This window comes from Alligator mississippiensis, chromosome 5 (genome assembly GCF_030867095.1).
Source record: "Alligator mississippiensis isolate rAllMis1 chromosome 5, rAllMis1, whole genome shotgun sequence".
Classification (NCBI taxonomy): domain Eukaryota; kingdom Metazoa; phylum Chordata; order Crocodylia; family Alligatoridae; genus Alligator; species Alligator mississippiensis.
In genome coordinates, this window is record NC_081828.1 from 33,217,833 (window position 1) to 33,240,675 (window position 22,843).

The 22,843-nt window shown below is 43.5% G+C and overlaps 1 protein-coding gene across 6 annotated transcripts in view; it reads right to left on the reverse strand.

Moving 5' to 3' along the window:
• The window catches only part of EVI5 (ecotropic viral integration site 5), a 170,441-nt gene that overhangs the window by 107,914 nt on the left and 39,684 nt on the right, over positions 1-22,843 (reverse strand). For 5 of the 6 annotated variants that reach the window (XM_059728053.1, XM_059728052.1, XM_019479107.2 and 2 more), the window contains 7 exons: positions 14,813-15,002; positions 6,021-6,245; positions 4,476-4,550; positions 3,721-3,846; positions 1,228-1,371; positions 540-629; positions 332-429 (listed from right to left, as the gene is read on the reverse strand). In XM_059728053.1, the coding sequence (XP_059584036.1) occupies positions 332-429; positions 540-629; positions 1,228-1,371; positions 3,721-3,846; positions 4,476-4,550; positions 6,021-6,245; positions 14,813-15,002 (948 nt within the window). The remainder of the gene's footprint in view (positions 1-331; positions 430-539; positions 630-1,227; positions 1,372-3,720; positions 3,847-4,475; positions 4,551-6,020; positions 6,246-14,812; positions 15,003-22,843) is intronic. The other variant, XM_059728050.1, reaches the window with a different exon arrangement.

Here is a 22,843-nt window from a genome sequence, read left to right on the forward strand (position 1 = left end):
ATATTCTCAAGTTTACAAAAGTGCTTTTGATCATTAATATAATTGTGATTATTTTAGTTTTTTTCTGCAGTGTTTTGAATTATTTTTATTCATGGGATATAATACTTTTAGTTACAATGATCTGCAAACATAGTAATTACTACCTCAAAAGAATCACTGTCCCTGTAAAACAATACATTATATTCACTTGAAGTGAATTAGATACCAATACATACAAGGAAGTTTAAAACAGAAAACCTCAAACTGAAATAATGGGCAAGTATCTTTAAGAATTCATAAAACATTAGTCACTTTTGACAGTAAATACTGTTTTTCAAAATACAATACCTACTTTTTCATCTTCTTTGCATTGTATTTGACTTGGTAAGATGCTTGGATTAATTTGTCTGGACCACTGTCAAACTGATGTGGAATGACCTTTTGAAAGTGCTAAAAGCAAATCAAAGCACAAGATTACAAGTAACTAGCACTGACAAATACATATATCATTGTTTGCAAATGAATGAATGTTTAACAGTATTATTGTAAATTTAGTTTACCTGTAACATCCCTTCCATGTCAAGTTGCAATAATTCTGCTTGGTTCATCTGAAGAACTGCTAAACCTACTCGAAATACTATCTCTAAACCCTGAAAATAAAAGTTGTTTAAAAAATAAATTTCATCCATTATTTAAGGGATTGTCAATAATACAATGCAATAACTAGCTTACATACTGCAACAGTGAGTTAGCCCTGCACATACTGGACAGTACTAACAACACTAGTGAACATCTTTGCATTAAAAACTGGTGTTTCCTTCACATCATCCTGTTTATATAATGAGGCTGAACTACCAAGGAGTTCATAGATTCATAGATGTTAGGGTCGGAAGGGACCTCAATAAATCATCAAGTCCAACCCCCTGCATAAGCAGGAAAGAGTGCTGGGTCTAGATGACCCCAGCTAGATACTCGTCTAACCTCCTCTTGAAGACCCCCAGGGTAGGGGAGAGCACCACCTCCCTTCAGAGCCCGTTCCAGACCTTGGCCACTCTAACTGTGAAGAAGATACAACTGCTTTTCTTCATTAAATATGTATTGTTTTCGTAACAATTCAATTTTACATTTATTTAATTATATACAAGCATGTTTGAAACTCATCTAGTGAAACAATGTATACCGCCACCCAAATGACAGAACTCGGCAGCAACAGTTGTAGTAGCAAGTCAACCGTAGACATTTACTTACCTCAGACATAAAAATATCAAATATTCTTGTTGCAATTGGTAGTGGAAAAGTTGTGAGAAAGATTGTTAAAAACCACGATGAAGCATACATTGAAGTATGGAAACTCTGGGACTGAAAGTGCACATAAAGCTCTGGTAGCTGCTCCTAGAAAGGAGAATATAATAAATAAACAGACAGACCAACAAAGTCTTCTTGATGGTGGAAAAAACCCACACTGATATTCAATAAAGAAAACAAGACCAAGAGGATAACAGGAAATAAAAGTTTATGGGTAACATCTACATCAGGGGTAGGCAAAATATGACCTGTGGGTGGATCTGGCCTGTGGCAGGTCTTTGTCCAGCCTGCAGCAAGTCCTTTGGTCCCACCTGGCCCAGGCCCTGCCTGCCCATGGTATGTCCTGCCACCCCCTGGGCATGCAGTGGGGCTGGGGCAGGTCCAAAGCTGGACTGCCTTTCTAGGCAGCCCAGGTGGCAACGGCTCCTTCCAGCTGCTGCCACCACTGGCCACAGCCCCACAGTACTGGTGGGGACCTGCACTGCACAGCCTTGACCCCATGTGCTCTGTGCCTGCCCACACTCAGCAGCAACAGCATGGGACAGAAGCTGTTGCTCATCATGGGTGAAAAGTGGTCCCTCCTCCTCCCACTCCAACTGCTGGCCATTCCTGCTGCAACCTCCTGGAGTTTGTGCTGTGCTGCCCTCCAGTTTCTTTGCGCTGCCACCGCTAGGTAGCCCAGAGGTGGCGGTGATGACAGAATAGACTCAGGGCAGCACAGCATGGGCTCCAGATGGCTACAGCAGGAAATGCTGCGCAGCAGTGAGGGGGAGGAGCTGCTTTTCTCCCGCACTGAGACACAGCTTCTGTCCCGCACCGCCGCTGCTGAGCCTGGGCAGGTGAGCCTGAAGCAGACACAGGACATGCACAGTCACAGCTGTGCAGCACTGCAGGGCTGGAGCCAGAGGCAATGGCAGCCAGAAGGAGCTGCTGCCACATGGGCTGCTTAGAAAGGCAATCTAGCTGCAGAGCTGCCCCAGTGCTACTTTGTGCTCAGGGGACAGCAGAATGCACCATGGGTGGGCAGTGCAGAGCAGGCACGGGGCAGGTCAGGTCAGGGCTGTGTGTGTGGGTTCTGGCTGATCTGCTCTGGCAGGGACGAGTCTGGAGCAGGCATGGGGGTGGGGCTGGGGCTGCACACTGCTGGCGGTGGCAGGGACATGCCGCAGGGCACACAGGCTCCATGCTCGCGGGGGGGGGGGGGGCAGCTCCCACGTGCAGCCCACCATACCCACAAACCCTCCCCTGCAAACTTCACAACCACACCCTCCCCCACACAATCACACCCCCCACAAACACCACACCCACCCACACCCTTCCCCGCATAAACCCCACACTCCTCTCCACGCATACCCCGTACCTTGAGGGGAGCCCCGTTCACTGCTACGCACATCCCCCATGCACACCCCACCCCTACACACACCCCAAAGCCGCCACAAACCCCATACCCACACACACATCCCCACAAACACCCCTCAACCCCACATACCAACCCACCCACACGTACACATACCCCCACACCCTACATACATACATACATGCACACACGCACACACTCACACAGCCCCCCACAAATCCCATATCCTCCCACCCCCACAATATACAAGAGTAAGACTTCATTTTGAGCTTTTATGCAATCACCTCTATATACACCACAGAATCACACACAAATCAGGACAAAAATATATTTTAAATAAAATTAAAATATGTTATTGTCAATGCTTTGATTTTTAGTATAATTTGGGGTTTTTTCCAGTTCCAAGATGGCAAGCCCCCTTCCCAAAAGAAGTACTTCTGGGGGCAAGGGGAGGGACTACTGGCTGGCAAAGACTAGTGGGACTTCTGGTCCCAAGATGGTGACCAGGGAGTGGAGCACCTGTCAAGGGGCAAGGCTACCCTTGCAGCCCTCAACAGATCACCAAAACTTATCAAGTGGCCCTCCATCCAAAATAATTGCCCACCCTGATCTACATTTACACTGGAAATGATGAAAGTACGGGATCCAAATCCTTACATTACAATACAAATGTCAATCACTGTCTCCCTGAAGTTAGAAAGCAAATTTTTGGCATCTGTTATGGAATATTTTGCACCTTCCTCTGAAATCATTGGTATTAGCCATTGGGAGAGAAATGGCATGAGGAAGTAGGCTAGTCTGGCCTGGCTATTTCTGTGTTCTTAACTTTTAATAAATTATTTTTAAAAAGGCAGATTGTTACTGCCACCCAGATCCCTCCTAAAAGTAGAGCACTGATCATCTTCCTCCTTGATTAACATAAGACTCTCCCTTCAGTTTTCATCTGTTTAACCACTGCTTATACACAAAGGCTTTGTAAACTATCTGCAAAAAATATTTTGTATGTGTATGAAACCGAAATCTGCCTACAAATAGCCAAGTACATAAGATACTATACACTTAACCAATTTTGCATGTACCTGTATCATGCATTCAAATTGGTACATGCAAAGGCCCAGCTCAGCCATACTTGGTTTGAAGAGTTCTCGAAGTCTATAATCTTGCATTAATTTAACAAACACACAGAAGGCTTCCTCTTCTGGCATCTACATTAGAAACAAAAAGGCACAATACAAATAATTTTAAAAAAATGTTCAAGGTCCTTAATCACTTCCTGTGGTACACCCCAGAAGACACTGGATCATTTCAGGTTCATTTTGCTATTATAAGTGTTGGACTCTGGCCTTTTGCCAACACAAACCTAATGTAGAGTGCTAAAGCAGTCTTTAGACTGAAATATGGGTGAGAGTTTAAGTTTGGCAAGTTAATTCAAGCAAAGCATCATAGTCAGAGGGCAGGTAAGCCCAATAAGGCTGAAATACCTAATTAATACATAGCTGAGGTAACACTATGCTGAAGTAATTTGCAACGATAAGGTCTCCCCCAAGTACTGAGAAAAACTAAGAAGTAAATTTCTCCTCTCCAGCAAGAAAGGTCACTCCTTCTAATGAGATGTTCCTTAGTAAAGACAAAAGCAAGGTAACATGCAAGTAAATTAAAACTAGAAGTAGATCATTTCAATTTTGTACAGCATCTTTAAAAACCTTTGACCAATAAAGTATCTAGACAGTCCACTGTAGTAAGTGATGCAAAAGGAAAATTAATCACCTAAGAACACTATACTGGCATATGTAGAACCTTTAATGTCAAATATTTAATATAATGCTCTGTTTACCTGCATAAGCAGCAGCCCAACTATAAAAGCACTTCCTTGACAGTATCCAACCTCACGATCCACTAATGAATAAGCCTAGAAGATAAAGAGCTTTAAAGATTTTGAACAGCAACAATTAATAACCCACTTACACTTTTATCCCTAGTAGCTGTTTTGTAAATGTAAGCAAGTTTTTAAACTTTAATGTAAGAGCAAATCCTAAAGCACAGCCCCAGATCTACCATATTTCTAAAGCTACTGAAACCACCACTCAAAGGTGTGCCTTCAATTAGTTTTTATTTGTACCCCTTAACTGGGTTAGTCAAAATGTCAAAGATCCTGTCACATAAACAGTTGCAAGAAGCCAGTTCAACCTCACTACAAGAATATCAGCCAGTTTAAGAACTAGTTTCAAAACTGCCAGGCTGTTTCCTTGTTGAAAGTACTATACAAGAACAACCAGATGGGCCTGAGCTATTTGCTCTCCAACATAGCTGACTTCCAACTGCTAGACATTTCAACAAAATAATCTGACTCTCAGTAGATCCAATCCATCTCTGAATATTAATCTCTCACAGAAGTAAAGGCTGGCCAGCCAATGACCTGCAGGGGACTGAACACAGTTCCTTGCTCTGCAAACCAGGACAGTGGAAGCATTTCAAGGGTTTCTCTCTAACCCCCTTTTAAAGAAGCGTGCATTCCTCAACAAGAGTTTATCAACTCTAGGAAGAGAGTACAAAGACAAATTTGGAATACAGACTGGATAACACCATTTTTTTTTCTCCTTTGCACCCAACAACCTGGTCCACAGAGAAACCTGCAAGACAGATATTAGTAACGACTTCCTGAAGGGGTTAATACTATAAAATAAGACATGGATAGTCTGTATACATGTGCTTTTTCTTGGCTCTTTAGATTTTACTTAGAGTTGTCAAATTTAACTCTGTTAATCAGATTTGACAGCTGCTCAGTGTTTCTGCTGACAAAGGACTTCCAGAAACTGCAGTCTAGAATCTACTTTCCTAATTTAAGTCCCAAAATAGTGACATTAATCACAAAATGCAGGGAAATTCTAATTTTAGGAAACATTTTATCCTGAATTCATCTTGTATAGTAATCTTAAATCAGCCTGTAGATGTTTTCTTCACTCTGACCTTCAATACATAAGATCAACAGAATAGTTTGAAAATTTAACGTCAGTTTTGATTTCTAGTGCACATTTTAGTCAACTATCACAGCATTTTTGATCTATTGCATATAGTACATTCCATTATACTTTCAGCATTTAGCATTTGGTTTTGTTTTAATCTAATGAGGCAACTAAGTTTTTGGTACCACTGATAAATGAAATATTCCTCTGGTTAAAAGGAATACAAATATTTCAAGCCATCATAAAAGTTGTGCTAACTGGCAAAAAACATTTTAATACTGTATTAAGTTACAGCTTTAAAGATTATATTGCCAAAGACTAGATGCAAGTTTAAAAATACAAAGACGTAAGTTATGTTTCAAGCCTCTACGTTACAATATCTTATTTCCAAAAAGAGCTGCAAACTACAGACTTACCTTCATTACATTAAATAAAACTTCCTGACCAAAGCTGTCTTTTTCTTTAAAAAAATCATGTTCAGGATATGTCCTAGCAATGTCCCTTCTTATTAGTTTTTCACAAGGAGAGGTCATTTTCAAAAGCTCTGAATATTGATCCTTTATTGGCATGCTTTGAGCACTGCATAAAAGCTGCCATACTATTGCTCTGAAATGATGGGGTATCCCTTTTCGAACAAGCTCCTAAAGCACAAGAAAAAAGAAAATAAACTCATTAAAGCTTCCTACAGGTATAAATACATAAATCTCTTCAAAACAAAATAAGAGTTAAAATAGATTTCAGTCAGGGAGGGTTCTCCTAACTTAAAATGTTTCAGTCAACAATTCATTGCTTGAGGTGCATATTTAAAAAAAAAAATTGTAGAAGCATAGGATCATAGAAAATTAGGGTTAGAAGGGACCTCAGGAACTCATCTATTCCAACCCCCAACTTACAACAGGACTATCCCCAACTAGATCATCCCAGATGTACTAACTTCTGTTTCATGCTTACTAAATTGATTTAAGCTAGCAAAAGTAAGAAAGTTAAGAAGACTACAAGAGTATAAAGTTTCACAAGGCAAAGTAATTTTAGTACTTAGGAGCTAGAAAAGCTACTAAAAATAACTCAGTATCAAGACAAGTTACTTAATAAATGTTGGGTTATATTGTATTTTCTTGCATACGGCGTGTCTTTTTTTTTCTAAAACTCAGGAGCCAAAACGATAGGCAAGGAAATAGGTAATAGTAGTTCAGCCTCTGGGGGGAGGGGAGGAGGAGGAGAGGGGTAGCAAAAGTAATGCTGCCCATGTTGCAAAGGAAGCAGCATAATGAGCACAGGGCTCCCTAGCTGCAGACACTTTCCCTTTCTCCCCAGCAGAGGGTCCTGTTGCAGAAGCTGCTTCTCATTTACTGCTACTTACTAGGGCTGTGTGAAGCTTCAGTCCCTGATTCGATTAGGCGGAGAATCGGCCCGATTCAGTGGCCAAATCTCTGAATCCAAATCGAATCAGAGGACCCTTTAATCTCTCTGAATCGAATCCGAACCACCTGAATCAGTTTGGAGAGATTCAGAAAGATTCGGAGATTTGGACATAGACACAGCTTTAAATGTTTTTTCTACATACCTCAAGGTAGCAGGGGCTCATGAGTGCTGCGATGCTGGGGCGCATGGAGTGTCCCACAGAAGCGCAGGGGGCTCCCAAGCACGCTCGGCAGCAGACCCAGAAGTGGACCAGAAGCACTTATGGTCCACTTCTGGGTCCCTCGGGGAGTGTGCTGGGCTCCCCCGCACCAGCTCAGCGACTGGTGCTTCCTGGGTCGGGGGGGGGGGGAGCACCCAGGGCCCCCCTGCAGCTGACCACTGATCTGGGGGGCTCCCCAGCACACCTTCCAGGTTTGCTACCAAACATGTGGAGGGCCACCCCTCACTCTTACATGATGCTCCATGTGCCCCAACATCACAGCAATCATGAGCCGCGCTGGTACCTCAAGGTATGTAGAAAAACTTTTAAAGCTGTGCCTACGTCCAAATTGCTGATTCTCTGAATCAGCATCGAATCTTCAGATTTGGCCAAATTGAATCTGGGACAGTGAGCTGAATCAACAAATCAAATCACTATCCCCGATTTCAGCTGGATCCAAATCCAAAGCAAACAGGGCCCGCTTCGCACACCCCTACTACTTACCAGTATTTTCAAAGAAAGATCTTTTTTTCCTTCATTCTGTCTTTCAAAAATAAGGTGCATATCTTACTTGGGGGCACGTTGTATATAAGAATATATGGTATTTAAATAACGATTCATTTCTAGTACCGCTATCATTGGCCAGAATAACTGACGCAGTTATTTCACAAGAAAGTATCTGAGAGACAATGTCCTTCATTACATTTTTAAATCTCAAATTCAGACCACAGGAATCAATTGGAATAGTTTCCCAGGCAGATAAATGATAAAATTAACAGTATAAAATGCATTGTTATGCAACAGCAATACTTACCAAACTATTATTTTGTGCAGGTAAGGACACGGGGTTACTATGGTATAACAAATGTCCCATTTCTCTGTTATTCTGGTAAGATCATCTTTAGCAAAAACATTCAATATGTACAGGAAATTCTTGAATTTGATTTGATTAACTGACATGCAGTGCTTCAGGGTTCTTTTGCTTTGTTTTAAGCCGTTTCAATACAGGCATACCAAAAGGAGTATTATGTTCAGCTCCACCAAGCTTTCTTATTTCTCTGTAAACTACAGGTAGCCTGAATATAATCCAAGTCTTTTCTGAGTAAATTGTTTTTGAAGAGCCACATACTGGGGGTCTTGATAACTTTCTGTATTAGTTTCACATAAAATAAAAAATTGTTCCCTAGTTTGGTTCATCTCTTTCTAGATCTATCAGGAAAGACTGGGTGATACAGATTTTGATTGCTTGATCTAGTGATTAAAAACAAGTATGGATCAAGAATGTTAATTGTCTTCCCTGCAATCCTTAAGACAGAATCATTATAGTTTCATAGTTTGTAGGGTCGGAAGGGACCTGAGCAGATCATCAAGTCCAACCCCCTGCTGTGGCAGGAAAGAGTACTGGGGTCAAATGACCCCGGCCAGGTGTTTTGGTGTTATGGTCTATACCAGTGGAAACCAATCTCTTTGGCAGGTGTGCCATAAATTAGCCCTGTACCCTCTCTGAGTGCCACTACAATCCCCTTCCTCTGTCCAATCTGCTGCTCTGCTTTCTGCTCCTAGGCATGTGCTCCATACCTGATCTGCTGTTCTACTTTCTGCTTCCTTCCCTGTGCTCTCTGCTCAATCTGCTACTTTTTCTGCACCCTGCCCCGTCTGCTGTGGTGCTCCCTCCCTGACCTGCTGCATGCAACACAGCAGCTGTCCACGTTAACTGTGACTACAGGCTGACCACCCCTAGTCTAGACCAGGGATTTTCAACCTTTTTTGGTTGGAATACCTCCGGCAGCTAGTCCAGAAGCAGGGAGTCCCCTGGCCGATCGACGAACGAGGGGGTGGAGGGGGTGGGAAGTCCCCGACAGCAAAACCAGAAGTGCTGGTGGCAAGCCTGAAAGTGCCGGTGATAAACCTGGAAGTGCCCCACCCCCACCCCACACACACACACTTCACTACCACATACCCCCTGGAGGCTTCCCAAGTACCCCTGCATACCCCTGGTCTAGACCATTTCCTATTCAATAGAAGACATTTCCTTTAGTATGTATATTTTTTAATCTTATCCAACTGCTAGTTCTTTTTATGTTCTTGAAACGACATAATCATCTATTAATCAATCTTCTTTAAGAAAATATAAAATGCTGAATAAGGAAAACTGGTAGATCTTGCAACAGCTAGAAATTGATATGTAAAAACCTCTCTATAACGAAGGTTGAAATGAAGAATCATCATAAGGCTACTTTTTAAAACTCCCGCCCTTCCCGGTCCTTTCCCCAACTCCCCGTTCCTTCCCCCTGCCCCCTGTTCCTTCCCCTAGCTCCCTGCTTGCTCTCCCAGCCCCCCCCCCATTCATTGGCAGTAGCAAAGAAGGAGCAGGAGGCTGCAGAGAGCAGAGGAATGTCTCCAGCTCATTTCCAGGGGAATGAGCAGGGGGTGGAGACATGCTGGAGGCATTTCCATGCTCTCTCCAGCCTCCCAAGGTTGGAGACAAGCAGGAGAACGAGCAGGGGGCTGGAAACCAGCAGGAGGCTGGAGACAAGCCCTTGGACATGAGCTGGAAACATTCCCCTGCTCTCTCCAGCCTCCTGCTCCTTCTCTGCTACTGCCAGCAAGTGTAGGGGGGCTAGGAGAGCAAGTGGGGAGCTGGAGGAACAAACAGGGGGCACGGGGAATGAGCCTCCTGCTCATTCTCCTATTCTCTCTAGCCTCCTGCTTGTGTTCTGCTCATCTCCAGCCTCCAGAGGAATGAGCAGGCGGCTGGAGACCAGCGGGGGAGGAGGCTGGGACCCTGCAGGCAGGGTAGTCCATGTGCTTGGGGGGGGGGGAGAAGAGCTCTGCACTGTGGGGGGCAGGGGACCATCAGCAATGTGTTGGGAGTGCACACAGGTGCACGTGCACCCCCTGAGCGTGGTGGTGCACCCCCTCAGAAAAGGGGGTGCCACCAGTGGCGTCTGTGGGTAGTCAGCGATTGCCACTGGCCACTGCTGTCCCTGCTGGCAGAATCTGTGGGTAGTCGTCAACCCTCAGGTCAGCACTCACCACCCCTCCCCCTGCCACCAGAGCCAGTGACGTCTGCAGGAGCTCCCCGCCTACCACCGCCAACATGCTCCCGCTGCCACCAGCCCTACTGTACCCCCCCAGCCACCGGGAGGCATGCAGCGTTCATGCAGGGGACCCACCCCTACTAAGCAGCCCCCACACCTAACCCACACACTGACTCACATCCCCCACCCCCCATTCCCACCCCCTCCTGCAAACCCCACATCTCCGTATCAAACACCCACCATGTGTAAGGAAACCAAAAGCAAACATTAAAACACACAGATATTTAGGATTTACTTTATTATGATGCTAGAGACACTGGTAGGCTTCCAAATTACTTAAACATTGTAAACATAGCAGTAAAACACTGCCCATCTGATCAATCTCCCCCCCACACACTTTTGTTGTACTTGTGAAAATGTGGATTTTGGGGTATTTTAAAAAGTGAATTTGGGATGCTGCTTCAGCAGGGGGCTAATGTCCCCAGATACCAAGTGACTGGGCCTCAGAAGGTCCTGAGGACAAGTAGCCCTGAGCTGCTGGCCAGGGCAAGTTTTTATACTGCTGGAGCCAGCACAGGTGCTAGCCCCAGGCTCTAGCTCCCCCTAGCTGCAGATCTGTGAGGAGCCAGGCAGGGTTATTTTGCCCCAAGTGGCACAATTTGTTCCACAACAAAGTGCATGTCTGGGCACGTGCTGAGGCAAAAAGTCCCAGCTCAAATTTGCACCACTTCATTTGAGTTGCTGCAAGCACACATGCTCACAAGTGTGGATGTGCTCTCTGAGTTTATCTAGCTAATGACATAGGTGTTGGCATACCCAACTGCAAATTCTGCATTGCAAACTACCACACTCTTAAAAGGATCTCACAGAAGCCAAGGTGCTGAGAACCCAAGGTGATTCCCTGGCTGAGAATCACTGCTCTAAGCTTCAAGCTCAACAGATATTCCTCCACCACTCCATTAGCTCCCCATGTCCCTTCCTTTAAGTTATCCCTAAAAGAACAAGAGCATAAGAGAATCTCTGTTTCCGGAAAATAACCCATTTGCTGTACAAGTAGCTTAATCTCTTTAGTCACACTTGGCGTACTGAAAGATGGAGCTTTAAAGGTATCTTTCAAAATACTATTAAGAATGTTGAACAGAAAAAGAAAGAAAAATAGACTCAATAACACAGATTCAACAGAATTAATGCAGTAGCTGAGTATTCTCCAGATAATCAGATTCTGTCTGTAACAATTAGTCAAAATACCATAAAAGTTTGACGACCAAAACTGTGAAATTCATATATACTCCCTGAAACCTATTCAATCAGCCCTACTTACTACACTCTTACATTTGTCTTATTTTCCTGTCCTTCAATCACACTCTTTCCACAGGCTTCTTTGTATGGGCAGAAAATCCTCATTTAAAATTTCCTCTTTTCCTTCATTGCTCTGCATTCAATTCTTCCTTTCCCCTTTCAGCATCATATTTTCCTTCCTGCATGTCCCACACAAAATGCATCCCCCCCCCATTGTTTCAACTTTCCTATTACTCTACATCTTTACTGCCCACCCAATCACTCACAATGAAATAAAACAGAACAGAAGCTGGCAACCTGTGGCCTATAGGCGAGGTCACAGGGAGACTGGATCTGGGGTGCAGCAGTACATGGTGACAGGGGGCACCAACACTAGATGCCAACTTATAGGTGTTCCCCCAGGTCTCATCCATTTCCTGTGGCACAGCTTGCCCAGACCCCCCTTTCTACCTGCATTTCTCTGTCCCTGAACCATTTGTCTGAACCCCCTCCAACAATACCCCAGCTTTTCCTGCTCTGTGCCAAGGGCTGCATTCTCATGGCCCCCAACTGTGGCCACCACTTACCCTCTCTGCCAAATTGGCTGCTGCTTCTTGGTAACAATAGGCATCAGTGGTGGTAGCAGTCAGTGGCAAGGGTAGAACAGAGGCTGCAGCAAGGAGGTATGAAAGTGAGAGCAACCCTCAACACAGAGCAGGGAGGGATGGGCTTTTGCAGAAGGGGCACTACCACTGGGATCAGCTGTGCCAAAGCAGGCAGAGGAGATCAGCTGTGAGGCACAAGAGTGCTCACCAGCCTCGGGAAACACTGGTCCAAACCAAGGATACGTACTGGCTGCAATGGGGTCCTAGTCTCTACCTGTCCACCTGCCTCTGACCCTGTGTAGGTCATTCTGATCTGCAGCTAAAAAAAGTTGCCTACCCATAATCCAACAACCTCGCTCAACTGACACCCAATTAGAGATACCTAAAACTCACTAGAGGCCTTCCTGTTTGACTTCATAGTACTCAAGACATCTGCAAGTCTGCTTCTCTGCAAGACAACAACAACCCCAGCCTAAGCATCTTCGCTCTTATCCATCTTACGTAGGAGATAAGGGCCCAGAGCCATGGAAGGCCCAATGCAGCAGGCATGCTCAAAGAATACCACCCACACAACAGGATTAGATTATTACAGAAAGCAAGGGGAAGGTAATGGCAGCAGTGATACCCAGCTTCCTATAAACACCCTAGTGACTGAAGCATTTACCCAAAAAATGGAAGACCCCAGCTTCAATTCCCTCCTCACCCCAAGGAAGGTTCAAACCCACCTCTTCTGCTTACTGAGTTGAGTGCTCTAACCATAAAACTAAAGGCTGTTCTTGAGGAGGGCACTCCACTAGTTGAAGTTGTACAAATATGCAACAAAGAATTCAAGATTCACTGGGCTAGAGACAGCACAATTTTACCCTTAAGGCATCCATTTAAGAGAAGGAGTCATAACTTCTGCTTCCTGCTCAAAGGAATCTTCTGTATGCATTTTATCAAACTAAAGACATGTTCCTTCTTGTGCTCTCTCTCTTGCTCCATGATTCTTGAAGTTGAGCTACTGTGAAACAGAGAATTCAGCAGTACAGACTAAGAGTGCTCCCATGCCAAAATATCCCCTAACCTCATGGCTGGGCCCTTTCCTGGAATGTGAATTACATGGGTTTTATACAAGGTCTCCCAATCCTAGGTGAATGTTCTGACCCATAGGCTATTACAGAAAATGCTGGTACCATCTCCCGTGTCTGAAAAAAAGAGTAAGCTCAGTTCTCTGAAAGGCAGAAAGAGACTGTTCTGGATTGTGGATCTCAAGTGGGCAGAAACACCTTCTGCAGCCCTGAGTAAGGCACCTAACCTCTAGAAAGGGGAGAGGTTTCAGACATACCTAGTTGTTAGCATTTCCTAGTCATGTGCTTCAAGTCACCCCTACTCAGCATGCCAATTATTTTGCATCCTCTTCTGCAATTTCTACCATTCCATGTACTACATAGTATGCCTAGGCACCTAATACTAATTTCACCTTGGGGAGTAAGCCCCTAAAAGCTATGTGCTTTACTACTCAGGTTTTAGATGTTTGATCCATCTTTGTTGTATAGAACTACGTACAGCAGTGAAATGGGTTTGATTGCACTGATGCTGCTACACATAGCTATATGTTGGAACTCTTTGCTTAGAGAGAACCTGGTCTTAGACTTAGTAGACACAAATTCATACTGAACATGGCAGGAGGTAACTATCCATAAAGACACCAATTCATTCTCTCGTAAACTACTGGTAAGAGAGATGTGGGTCCTCATCTCTAAGAAGAGTTAAAATGTATATCTGCGTGTAGCAGCATCAGTGCAATCAAACCCATTTCACTACTGTACATAGTTCTATACAAAAGCGATGGAAAGCAAAACTCTAGTCAAGGGGTGCTCAATCCCCAGCCCTCAGAGTTGTGTCATCCAGCCTGCAGGGTTCCTCATGGGTCCAAATATTTGGCATTAAGGGAACAGTGGCAGCATTAATTACTGCTCCCCTGTTGCCAAATTTCCAGATCCATGAGGAGCCCTGCAAGCAGATAATGTGGCCGTGTGTGCTAGATTGGGTACACTGGTCTAGGGCAGTACAGGGCCCAATCTGGGCAGTACAAGGCAGGATCCAGATGCATGGGGCCAAGAAGTTGAGCACCACTGCTCTAGTCAGTTCTCTCTGGATGAGTTTTTAATGGAAGATTAACATTTAGGAGTCTGAAAAATTGATTGAAATTGCCATGAAATTATTCCTACTTACCCCAGTCAAATAGTTTAGAAATCTTTTTGACTGATACTCTATGGGGAAAGACTTGAAGTACTACTGCCTGCACAGATGACACTCATATACCCTTGTCTGAGTATTCTGGCCCATGATATGAAATATATTCCCTATTTATGAAATTAAGAAAATACTGATGAATTTCCCTACTTTGCAATCCATTTCCAATGGAAGATTTAACTGAAAATGTTGGATATTCAGGACATATGTAAATCTGGCACCAAACAAAAAACAACTGGTTTTTACAGAGTATAGATGAGAAATCCAACATTTACTTACACACAACTGTAGTTTAGAATGAAAATAAATTCAATTAGGAGTTTCTATCATAGTTTTTTCCTAAAAATGTGGAGGATCAACTGGAGAATAAAGACCACTGGTTATAATACTACATTATAACGGTATCCTACTAAACTGAATAATACCTTAACTTGTTTTTCTTTCTTTTTTCGTACATCTTCCCATTCATTTACAATTCTCCCCCAAAGGATCCAGGAATCTTCTTCGAGATGGCTGAGGTTGCTAGAAGCTGATGAACTAGATACAAGGGAGGACCCACTATTCCTTCTTGACCCATTTACAGATCGCAAGGATTTGCTATCTGTCTCCAATAATCTGTAACATACAAGCAGGCAGTTACACAGAAAGTACTTCTAACCATGTTAGAGTGCATTCTTCATAATCTGATTACTTAAAAGGAAATAAATCAACCCTTTCTCTATCTTTCCAGAGAATGTAATCTAAAGGTCCCTTGGAACAATCTTTGTAACTTTTTTAAATACAGTAAGAAGTACAAAACTTTGTATTCCTATTTCTTCTCAATCCACAATCTGTGGACAAAAAAAATGGTCCAAATCACTATAGTTTTACAGCAACTGGAAACAATGAACAGGAAAGTATATTTTATGCCTTTTGCAGAAGTAGCATCACTTCAAATCAATCTCACCATGATCATTTTAGAGGCTGTGAAACTAGACTTTCAGAAAACAAAAAGGTCATTTGAGAGACAAATTATATTTTAGTAATGTATTGCATGAGCAAGTGGAAAATGTACTCCCCCCCGCACAGGTTACTAGTGAAGCTGGAAGCATAGGTGCCAGCAAGAAGGCTCTAATTCTGTTTTCATCTAGGTAAACACAAGTCTCCTATCCCAGGATCTCAGCTGGAGAATAAGCAGCTTTAAGGAAGGTATATATCCCTAATGACAGTGTCAAATATCAAAGCACTGAAAATGGACAACAATTTTAGGAAAAAGAAAGCAAACCCAGAACAGGCTGTTGAAGCCACCTCCTACATTCCCAATGGCTGTCATCTGCATTAACCATTCTGCTCATTTTTTTGGTTTGGTCTGTGTTTACTTGGATTTTAAAAAGGCCTTTGATATGGTCTCCCATGCTGCTCTTATAAAAAAACCCGGGGGATCGTGGGCTGACAGAGTCCATGGTCAGGTGGGTTGGGAACTGGCTAAGGGGTCGAACCCAGAGACTGTTAGTGGATGAGTCTGTATAGTCTTGGTGGAAGGTGGTTAGTGTCATCCTGCTGGGTTCAATTCAAGGCCCTATGTTGTTCAACATCTTTATCAACAATTTAGAGGAGAATGTGGAAAGTACACTGGGCAAGTTTGTGGACAATACTAAGTTATGGGGAAAAGCAGTTATGCTAGGGAATAGGATGAGGATCCAAGAGGACCTGGACAAGCTGGAAAGGTGGGCAAGTGGAACTAGATGCAGTTTAATAAGGATAAATGCAGAGTCCTTCATCTGGGGAGAAGTAACCAGAGACATGAATATAGGTTAGGGGATGTCCTGGCCAGCATGATGGCTGAAAGGGACCTTGGGATTATGGCTGATCACAGGATGAACATGAGAGCCTCTACTGCGATGCTGTAGTCAAAAGAGCTAATAGGATACTGGGATGCACTAGCTGATGTATCATGAACAGGGCTAAGGAAGTGGTACTCCCTTTCTACTTGGCACTGGTGAGACCCCAGATGGAGTACTGTGTCCAGTTCTGGACACTGCACTTCAAAAAAGATGTGGAGAATCTTGAAAGGGTCCCAGCAAGGGCCACAAGAATAAGGACCTGGAGGACAAACCTTATGAGGAAAGACTAAGGGATCTGGGACTGTTCAGCCTGGGGAAGAGAAAACTAAAGGGGGAACTTGGTGGCTGTCTAAGTACATAAGGGCTGAGTATTGGGAGCTGGGAGAAAAACTGTTCACTAGGGTGCCGCAGGGGAGGACAAGGATCAATGGCCATAAACTGTTAGAGGATGGTTTCAGGTTGGATGCAAGGAAGAACTTCTTTATGATAAGGGTAACCAAAATCTCGAATAGACTTCCCAAGGTGGTGGTGCAGTCCCAAACCTTGGAAGTCTTTAAGAGGAGACTGGACAGACACCTTGCTGGGATCATTTGATCTCAGCAGTATTCCTGACAAGAGCAGGGGGGCTGGACTTGATGATCTTTCAAGGTCCCTTCCAGTCCTTAATTTCTATGATTCTATGACACTATACTGGAGCACCCAATGCCTCAAGATAAATTACTTACGAATTATGATTCATACATCCATATCAAAGCTTTGGCTGAGGCACTTAACAGGCACATACATGTCACTATCCTGGAAATTTTACACTAATCCAAAATTAATCTAATCTGATATTCCACGATGCCTAAGGTTTTTCTATGGTCCCATTTATAGTGTATCATAATATTTGTGAGGTATTTCATAGTAAGGGTGTGCAAAAAGGGCCCTATTTGATTCAGATTCGGAGCGAATTGGAAATAGTAATTTAATTCGGATCACTGTCCCCGATTTGATTCAGCTGAATCCGAATCTGTAGATTCAATGCTGATTTGGAGAATCAATGATTCGGACACAGACACAGCTTTAAATGTTTTTTCTACATACCTCAAGGTACCAGGCGCGGCTCATGAATGCTGCGATGCTGGGGCAGGCGGAACACCCCACAGGAGTGCAGGGGAGCCTCGCAGTTCTGCCGGAGAGACTGTTGTGATCCTCTGGGGGAGACCCTTGTGATCCACTTACGGGTCTGCCTGGGAGAGTGCTGGGCTCCCCCACACACACACCCTCCCCAGCTTGGCAATCAGCTGCAGGGGGACCCTGGGTACCCCATCAGACCCAGGAGGCACCAGTCGCTCAGCCAGGGGGGTGCAGGGGGTCCCCTGATATGCTCTCCAGCAGACCCAGAAGTGGATCAGAAGTGCTTGTGGTCCACTTCCAGGTCTGCTGCCGAGCACACTGAGGAACCCCCCGCGCTTCTTTGGGACACTGCGTACGCCCCAGCATTGCAGCATTTGTGAGCCACCTGCTACTTAGAGGTATGTAGAAATGTAGCAGAAAGTCCCTTTTCCTCTTGCCTGCAGTTGCTCTCCCCTCCTTGAATATGTTTTTCCTCTTCTACCTTTTCTTCTTTCCTCTTTCTTTCACTTTAAGATAAGGAATTGTGTTTTGAAATGTGTACGTGTGCATTTTGTATCTCCCCTTGTATTTTTATCTACTTGTGTGCCACGGCATTACTTTTGTAGCTTATATTTTATACTCCTCACCTTTCAACTAAATGTGTTTAGTTTCATAAGTAAGTTATACATTGTAACAATGTTAACAAGGGCAGGAATCAAACTGCCCTTCCCTGCATCAAGCTGGCCCCTGAAAGAGCAAGTGAATCAGTGATTGAATGTGTAACACGATAGCAGGCAGCAATTAACACCTAAGGAAACTGCAGATCAACCAACGGAAGAACTCAACAGAAGATAATGTAACAACTGGGAAATCTCTAAACATCACTGATCAAGGCCTAGAAGCCCTCACCTGAGTTAATCAACGCCAGGGACCAACTTTTGGGATGAATATCTCCAGATCGACCACTCCCAGAGCCCTATTCAAAATTCATCAATGGACTCCCAAACCTACACGTACATGTGGACGACCCCTGGGTCTGACAGATGCCATCCAGTAGCCACCGAGGGGGGAAGTCCCACGAGGGTCAACAACCCCTGGATTGGGCAAACCTGAAAACTGTTGAGTCACCAAAGTCTGCCAAGGACAGATAAAAAGCAGTGAAAAGTGACCCTCAAGGGCGCCCTCTTGATCTCCAACTTGACCTGACCTGACCAGCCAGTGACCCCCTTCTGGAAGATAACACCATGCTGAAAGAAGCCTTGACGGCAGACTCCAGTGCCTGTGGGATAGGTATACCTGACTCTTGTAGCTTGCTAGTGTGTGTGTGTGTGTGTGTGTGTGTGTGTGTGTGTGTGTGTGTGTGTGTGTGTGTGGACCAGCCCCAACGTTTATGATTCAACTTCATTACAGTGCTTCAATCTGCCTAATAAACTAGAATGTTAAGGATCCCGAGTTGGACATTTGTAGCCAACAGAAAAAACATTTAAATCTGTGTCTATGTCCGAATTGCTGAATCTTTCCAAATCAATTCAAAGGGTTCTGATTCGATTCAGAGAGATTAAAGGGTCCTCTGATTCTATTCTGATTTGGAGATTCAGCCACTGAATCAGCCAAATTGAATCAGGGACCGAAGCTTCGCACAGCCCTATTTCATAGTACCCTTGTGAGATACAAGTAGGTTCCCCAATTTCAGAGATGGGTAAACTGATGCTGACTGTGTTTAGAACCATCACGGATTACGTATTTTTATTATAGTAGAACTTGCAGGTCCCAGTCAGGACTGATCCCCACTGCAATAGGCATTGTGCAAGCTGAGACTACCCTGAACAGCTCACCATTTTAACAGTTATGGAATAACTACAAGCTTTTTGTTGGACAATAAGAAGGATAGTAACAGGATAGGGTTGAGTGTGAACAAAGGAGAACAAAGTAAGGATAAAGGCCTGAGAAACCAAAGAGACAGGAGCAGAGCATTGAGGGAGGAGGACACAGAAGAGCAGGATATACCTGAACTTACAGTATTTAGCAAGCAGAGGGAAGAAACAACAAACAGGTTAAAAGCCATTCATTGGCTATAGTAGAATCCATAGCTCAAACCTGAGAACTCCCAGGATGTTGAGAGGTGAGGGACATCAAAAGATTTGCTGGCAGCTGCAGCAATACCTGTAGGGAGTTCCAAGGAGGCTAGGGCTTAGGATATCCTCCAACACTTTGCCTTGTGCTGACAGAGTTGGCCACCATAGGGGAGTCATGGCTGCAGAGAACCTCCTTGCCCGAGATAGCTCTTTACCTCATTCATTACATTTACCACTGGGTTGCTGCTGTGACTACTAAATTTGTGAAGAGCTCCAGTGAACAGGGCTCTAAGGTCTCATCTTCAACTGACAACGAAGTACGTAAAAAATAATAATGGTAATTATTATCTTCACCATCATCATTATTTTAGTTCAGGCTTTGGTTAGAAGAAAAACTTCAAACTCTACTTTCAAATCTATAGTGTTGGTTTTCTGTTAGATCTATATTTGTAAGAAAGGGCAGATGGTATTAAATCTAGAGATATAATTAGTTGAGTAACTTTTGATGCCCCACATTAAAATGTGAAAGCCAAATCACCATATATACAATTTTATTTTTTCAGAAAGTTATAATCCACATTGTTGTGCACATACATGGTCATAACCTCAGTGCACCTACAATATTTCGGCGCTCTCAACTAAAATAAACATTCAGTTATTTACAGTGCCTTTCCCCTTCTCAGCTCACCCTTTAATATTTGAGCAAGTTAGTAATTTTATAAACAAAGCAGATACTAGAAAGTGATTTAATCTGTGAAGACAACATGCAAGTACAAACTTTTAAGTTGGGGAGGGGGCTTAAAAGAAACAGCACTGCCTGAATGGTCCCAAAAAGTTAAAGCTGCATTCAGTACAAATTAAAGAAGAGTCTGTTTTTCACAAAAAGGAACTCAAAAGTTGGAGGGGGAGGGGGAGAAACCACCCAGAATCACTATTCAGTTGCTATGTATGTACCTACAAATGAATTTTAAATTAGTTTTAAATATTTTACATTTAAAATATTTTAACATTAAATATTTAAAATCCTGAACTACAATGATTCATTACAAAAAAATTTAAAAACTAGAATGTCCATTTTCAATCTGTATCTTCCTAAACAAAAATCAGATGCCAAGTAATTCCAGATAGAAAAACATGCACCTAATGGAGTCCAGAACAAACATGTTAAAGTTATAAACACAATATTGCAGCTCTAAGAATTCATTTTTTTAGTTTTCCTATGTTTCTAAAAAAATTGACAAAATTCCTATTATAATTTGGACCTTACCTTGTTAAATTCATTGCCCTTTGGTATGTAGTTTCTTTAAAATTTTAAGTAGCTACTAAACACTACCAACTCAAACAGCTTTATTTCATGTAAAACCTTTATCAATGATTTACTATCCCCAAACAGATCCTTTGGTACTCTGGACTGAACCATATCAGTGTACTTCTTAGGGGATTACAATAATACATAGACAGCTTTGGTAATGTCATGGGTTAAAATGGTAGAATTTCATTATAGAAAATCTGAGTTTTCTTCTCACTTTTGATCTTTTGGGGCTCTTGGTCTTTAAGTCCCTTACATCCCCCATCTTTACCTATGAACTAGCAAAGCCTGAGGATTCTAAATCTTAATATTTACACCAACAGTAGTTCTTCTGATGAGCAGAAACAGTGAGTTCAGAGAGCAATTCCTTACTGCCAAAAGGTGATTATAGTAAAAAACTGGCAAAGTTTCATTAAACGCACAAAATCCTCCAGACACATGCCTCAACTCTGTTTGAAATAGTATTCTTTGTGAAACATGCGAAAGCATGTTTTCGAATATCAGGTTTACTGTGACAAAATATCTTAACCTCTGACCATAATTCACAAAAAAGAAAAAACCCCTTAGAGCAGGGTTTAACCCATACCAAATAAAACCAGACAACCTGGTTTGTGAGGTGCCATATTTTAAGTTAAAGTTAAATTGTTAAACTTTTGAAAAGTTGCTATTAATCAGTATTAAAAGATCTCTGCATCCTCAGTCATTCACTGCTTAAAGAAAATTGGAAGTCCCCAAAGCCATATTTGGTAAGGAAATGAAAAAAAAAGAAAAAGGTTTGGAAAAAGCAGGGATAGCAGCTCTGACTCTCAAACCAAAGCTGCTTGTGAAGCTAGCCTGTACCAGTAAGCTCAACAGCAAGGTACAGCCTTAATAGCAAAGAAAATTAACTGCTTTCTAACAGTTAATCAACAATTATTTGGTAGCTGAATCAGATAGCCACCCTACATCAAGAACCTAGATGAGGCAGGTGTTGAAGAAGCCACAAAGTCAGACAAGGCAATATCAAGCATTTGCTTTTGGCAGTGATTGAAAAATATTATGTTTTCACGAGATACTGGAGATTATCTGCTGCTGCCTGCAGTGTCATAGCATATCATCCACAGGGCAAAGTAATCACATGCAAGACATGTCACTGCATGATGAATGTCTGCATGAGGCAGTTCAGAATCCTTACTTATCTTCATTTATTCTAAATCTTAGGCCTAGCACAGGGGTAAGCAAACCCTGGCACATGTGCCAGAGTGTGGCACAAAAAGGCATTTTGCTTGGCAGATGCACCTTGAGGCATACAGTGTGGGAGCCGCAAGGAACCCAATCCTTGTTGTGGCAGTGCAGCCCAGGCCCTTTCCCACTGTCTGCCTCAAGGCGCACATGCAACCATCACCAGCAATAAGCCAGGCTGGGATTCCAAGGATCCCAATGCAGCTGCTTGCAGCCACCCCACCAAGCAGGCTGGGCTTCATTACAGATAGCAGGGGCCTGCCCAGAGCCTGAGCCAGCTGTGGCAGGCAGCCTGGAGGCTGGGAGAAGCTGTTCCAGGGTCCCTAGAGCCCTCGGGCAACTTGTTGCTAGTGGCAGATGCATGCATACATACCCTTGGGGCAGGCAGCAGGGAAGGGGCCAGGACTGCTGCCACAAGGGTTGGGCCTCTTGCGGCTCCACCACCATCCATCCCTGGTATACCAACGTCTTATAACTTGAGGTCGCAGGTGTTTTTGGCACTCTGCCCAAAAATGTTGCCAACCCCTGGCCTAACATCACACTCTAAGATGATGTATATATTTTGAAAGACCGAGTATTAACTCAAACTGTAACTGAATATTCAGAAGTACTGAAGGGTGGTAGTTTCAACTATTCTGGCAGTTCTGACAAATCTGTCCAGTACCTACTGTGGTACACAGAATGCATGTCAAAGGGTTGACTAAAATAAGCAAGACACTGGTAACAGAAGTCAGCTGTAAATATAGGGGGAGTATAACACTAAGCCTAGACAGGATTCACAAGCTCCCATCCAGTACCATAGCAAGGAAGTTTGGCTCCTGGGGCAAGCCTGCAGCGACAGCCCACCCTCGCCCTGAGCACAGATCCGAGGGCACACGCCCTCCCCTCCCCCCCACTTCTAGCCCGAGAGTGCAAGCAGCAGCAGGAGCC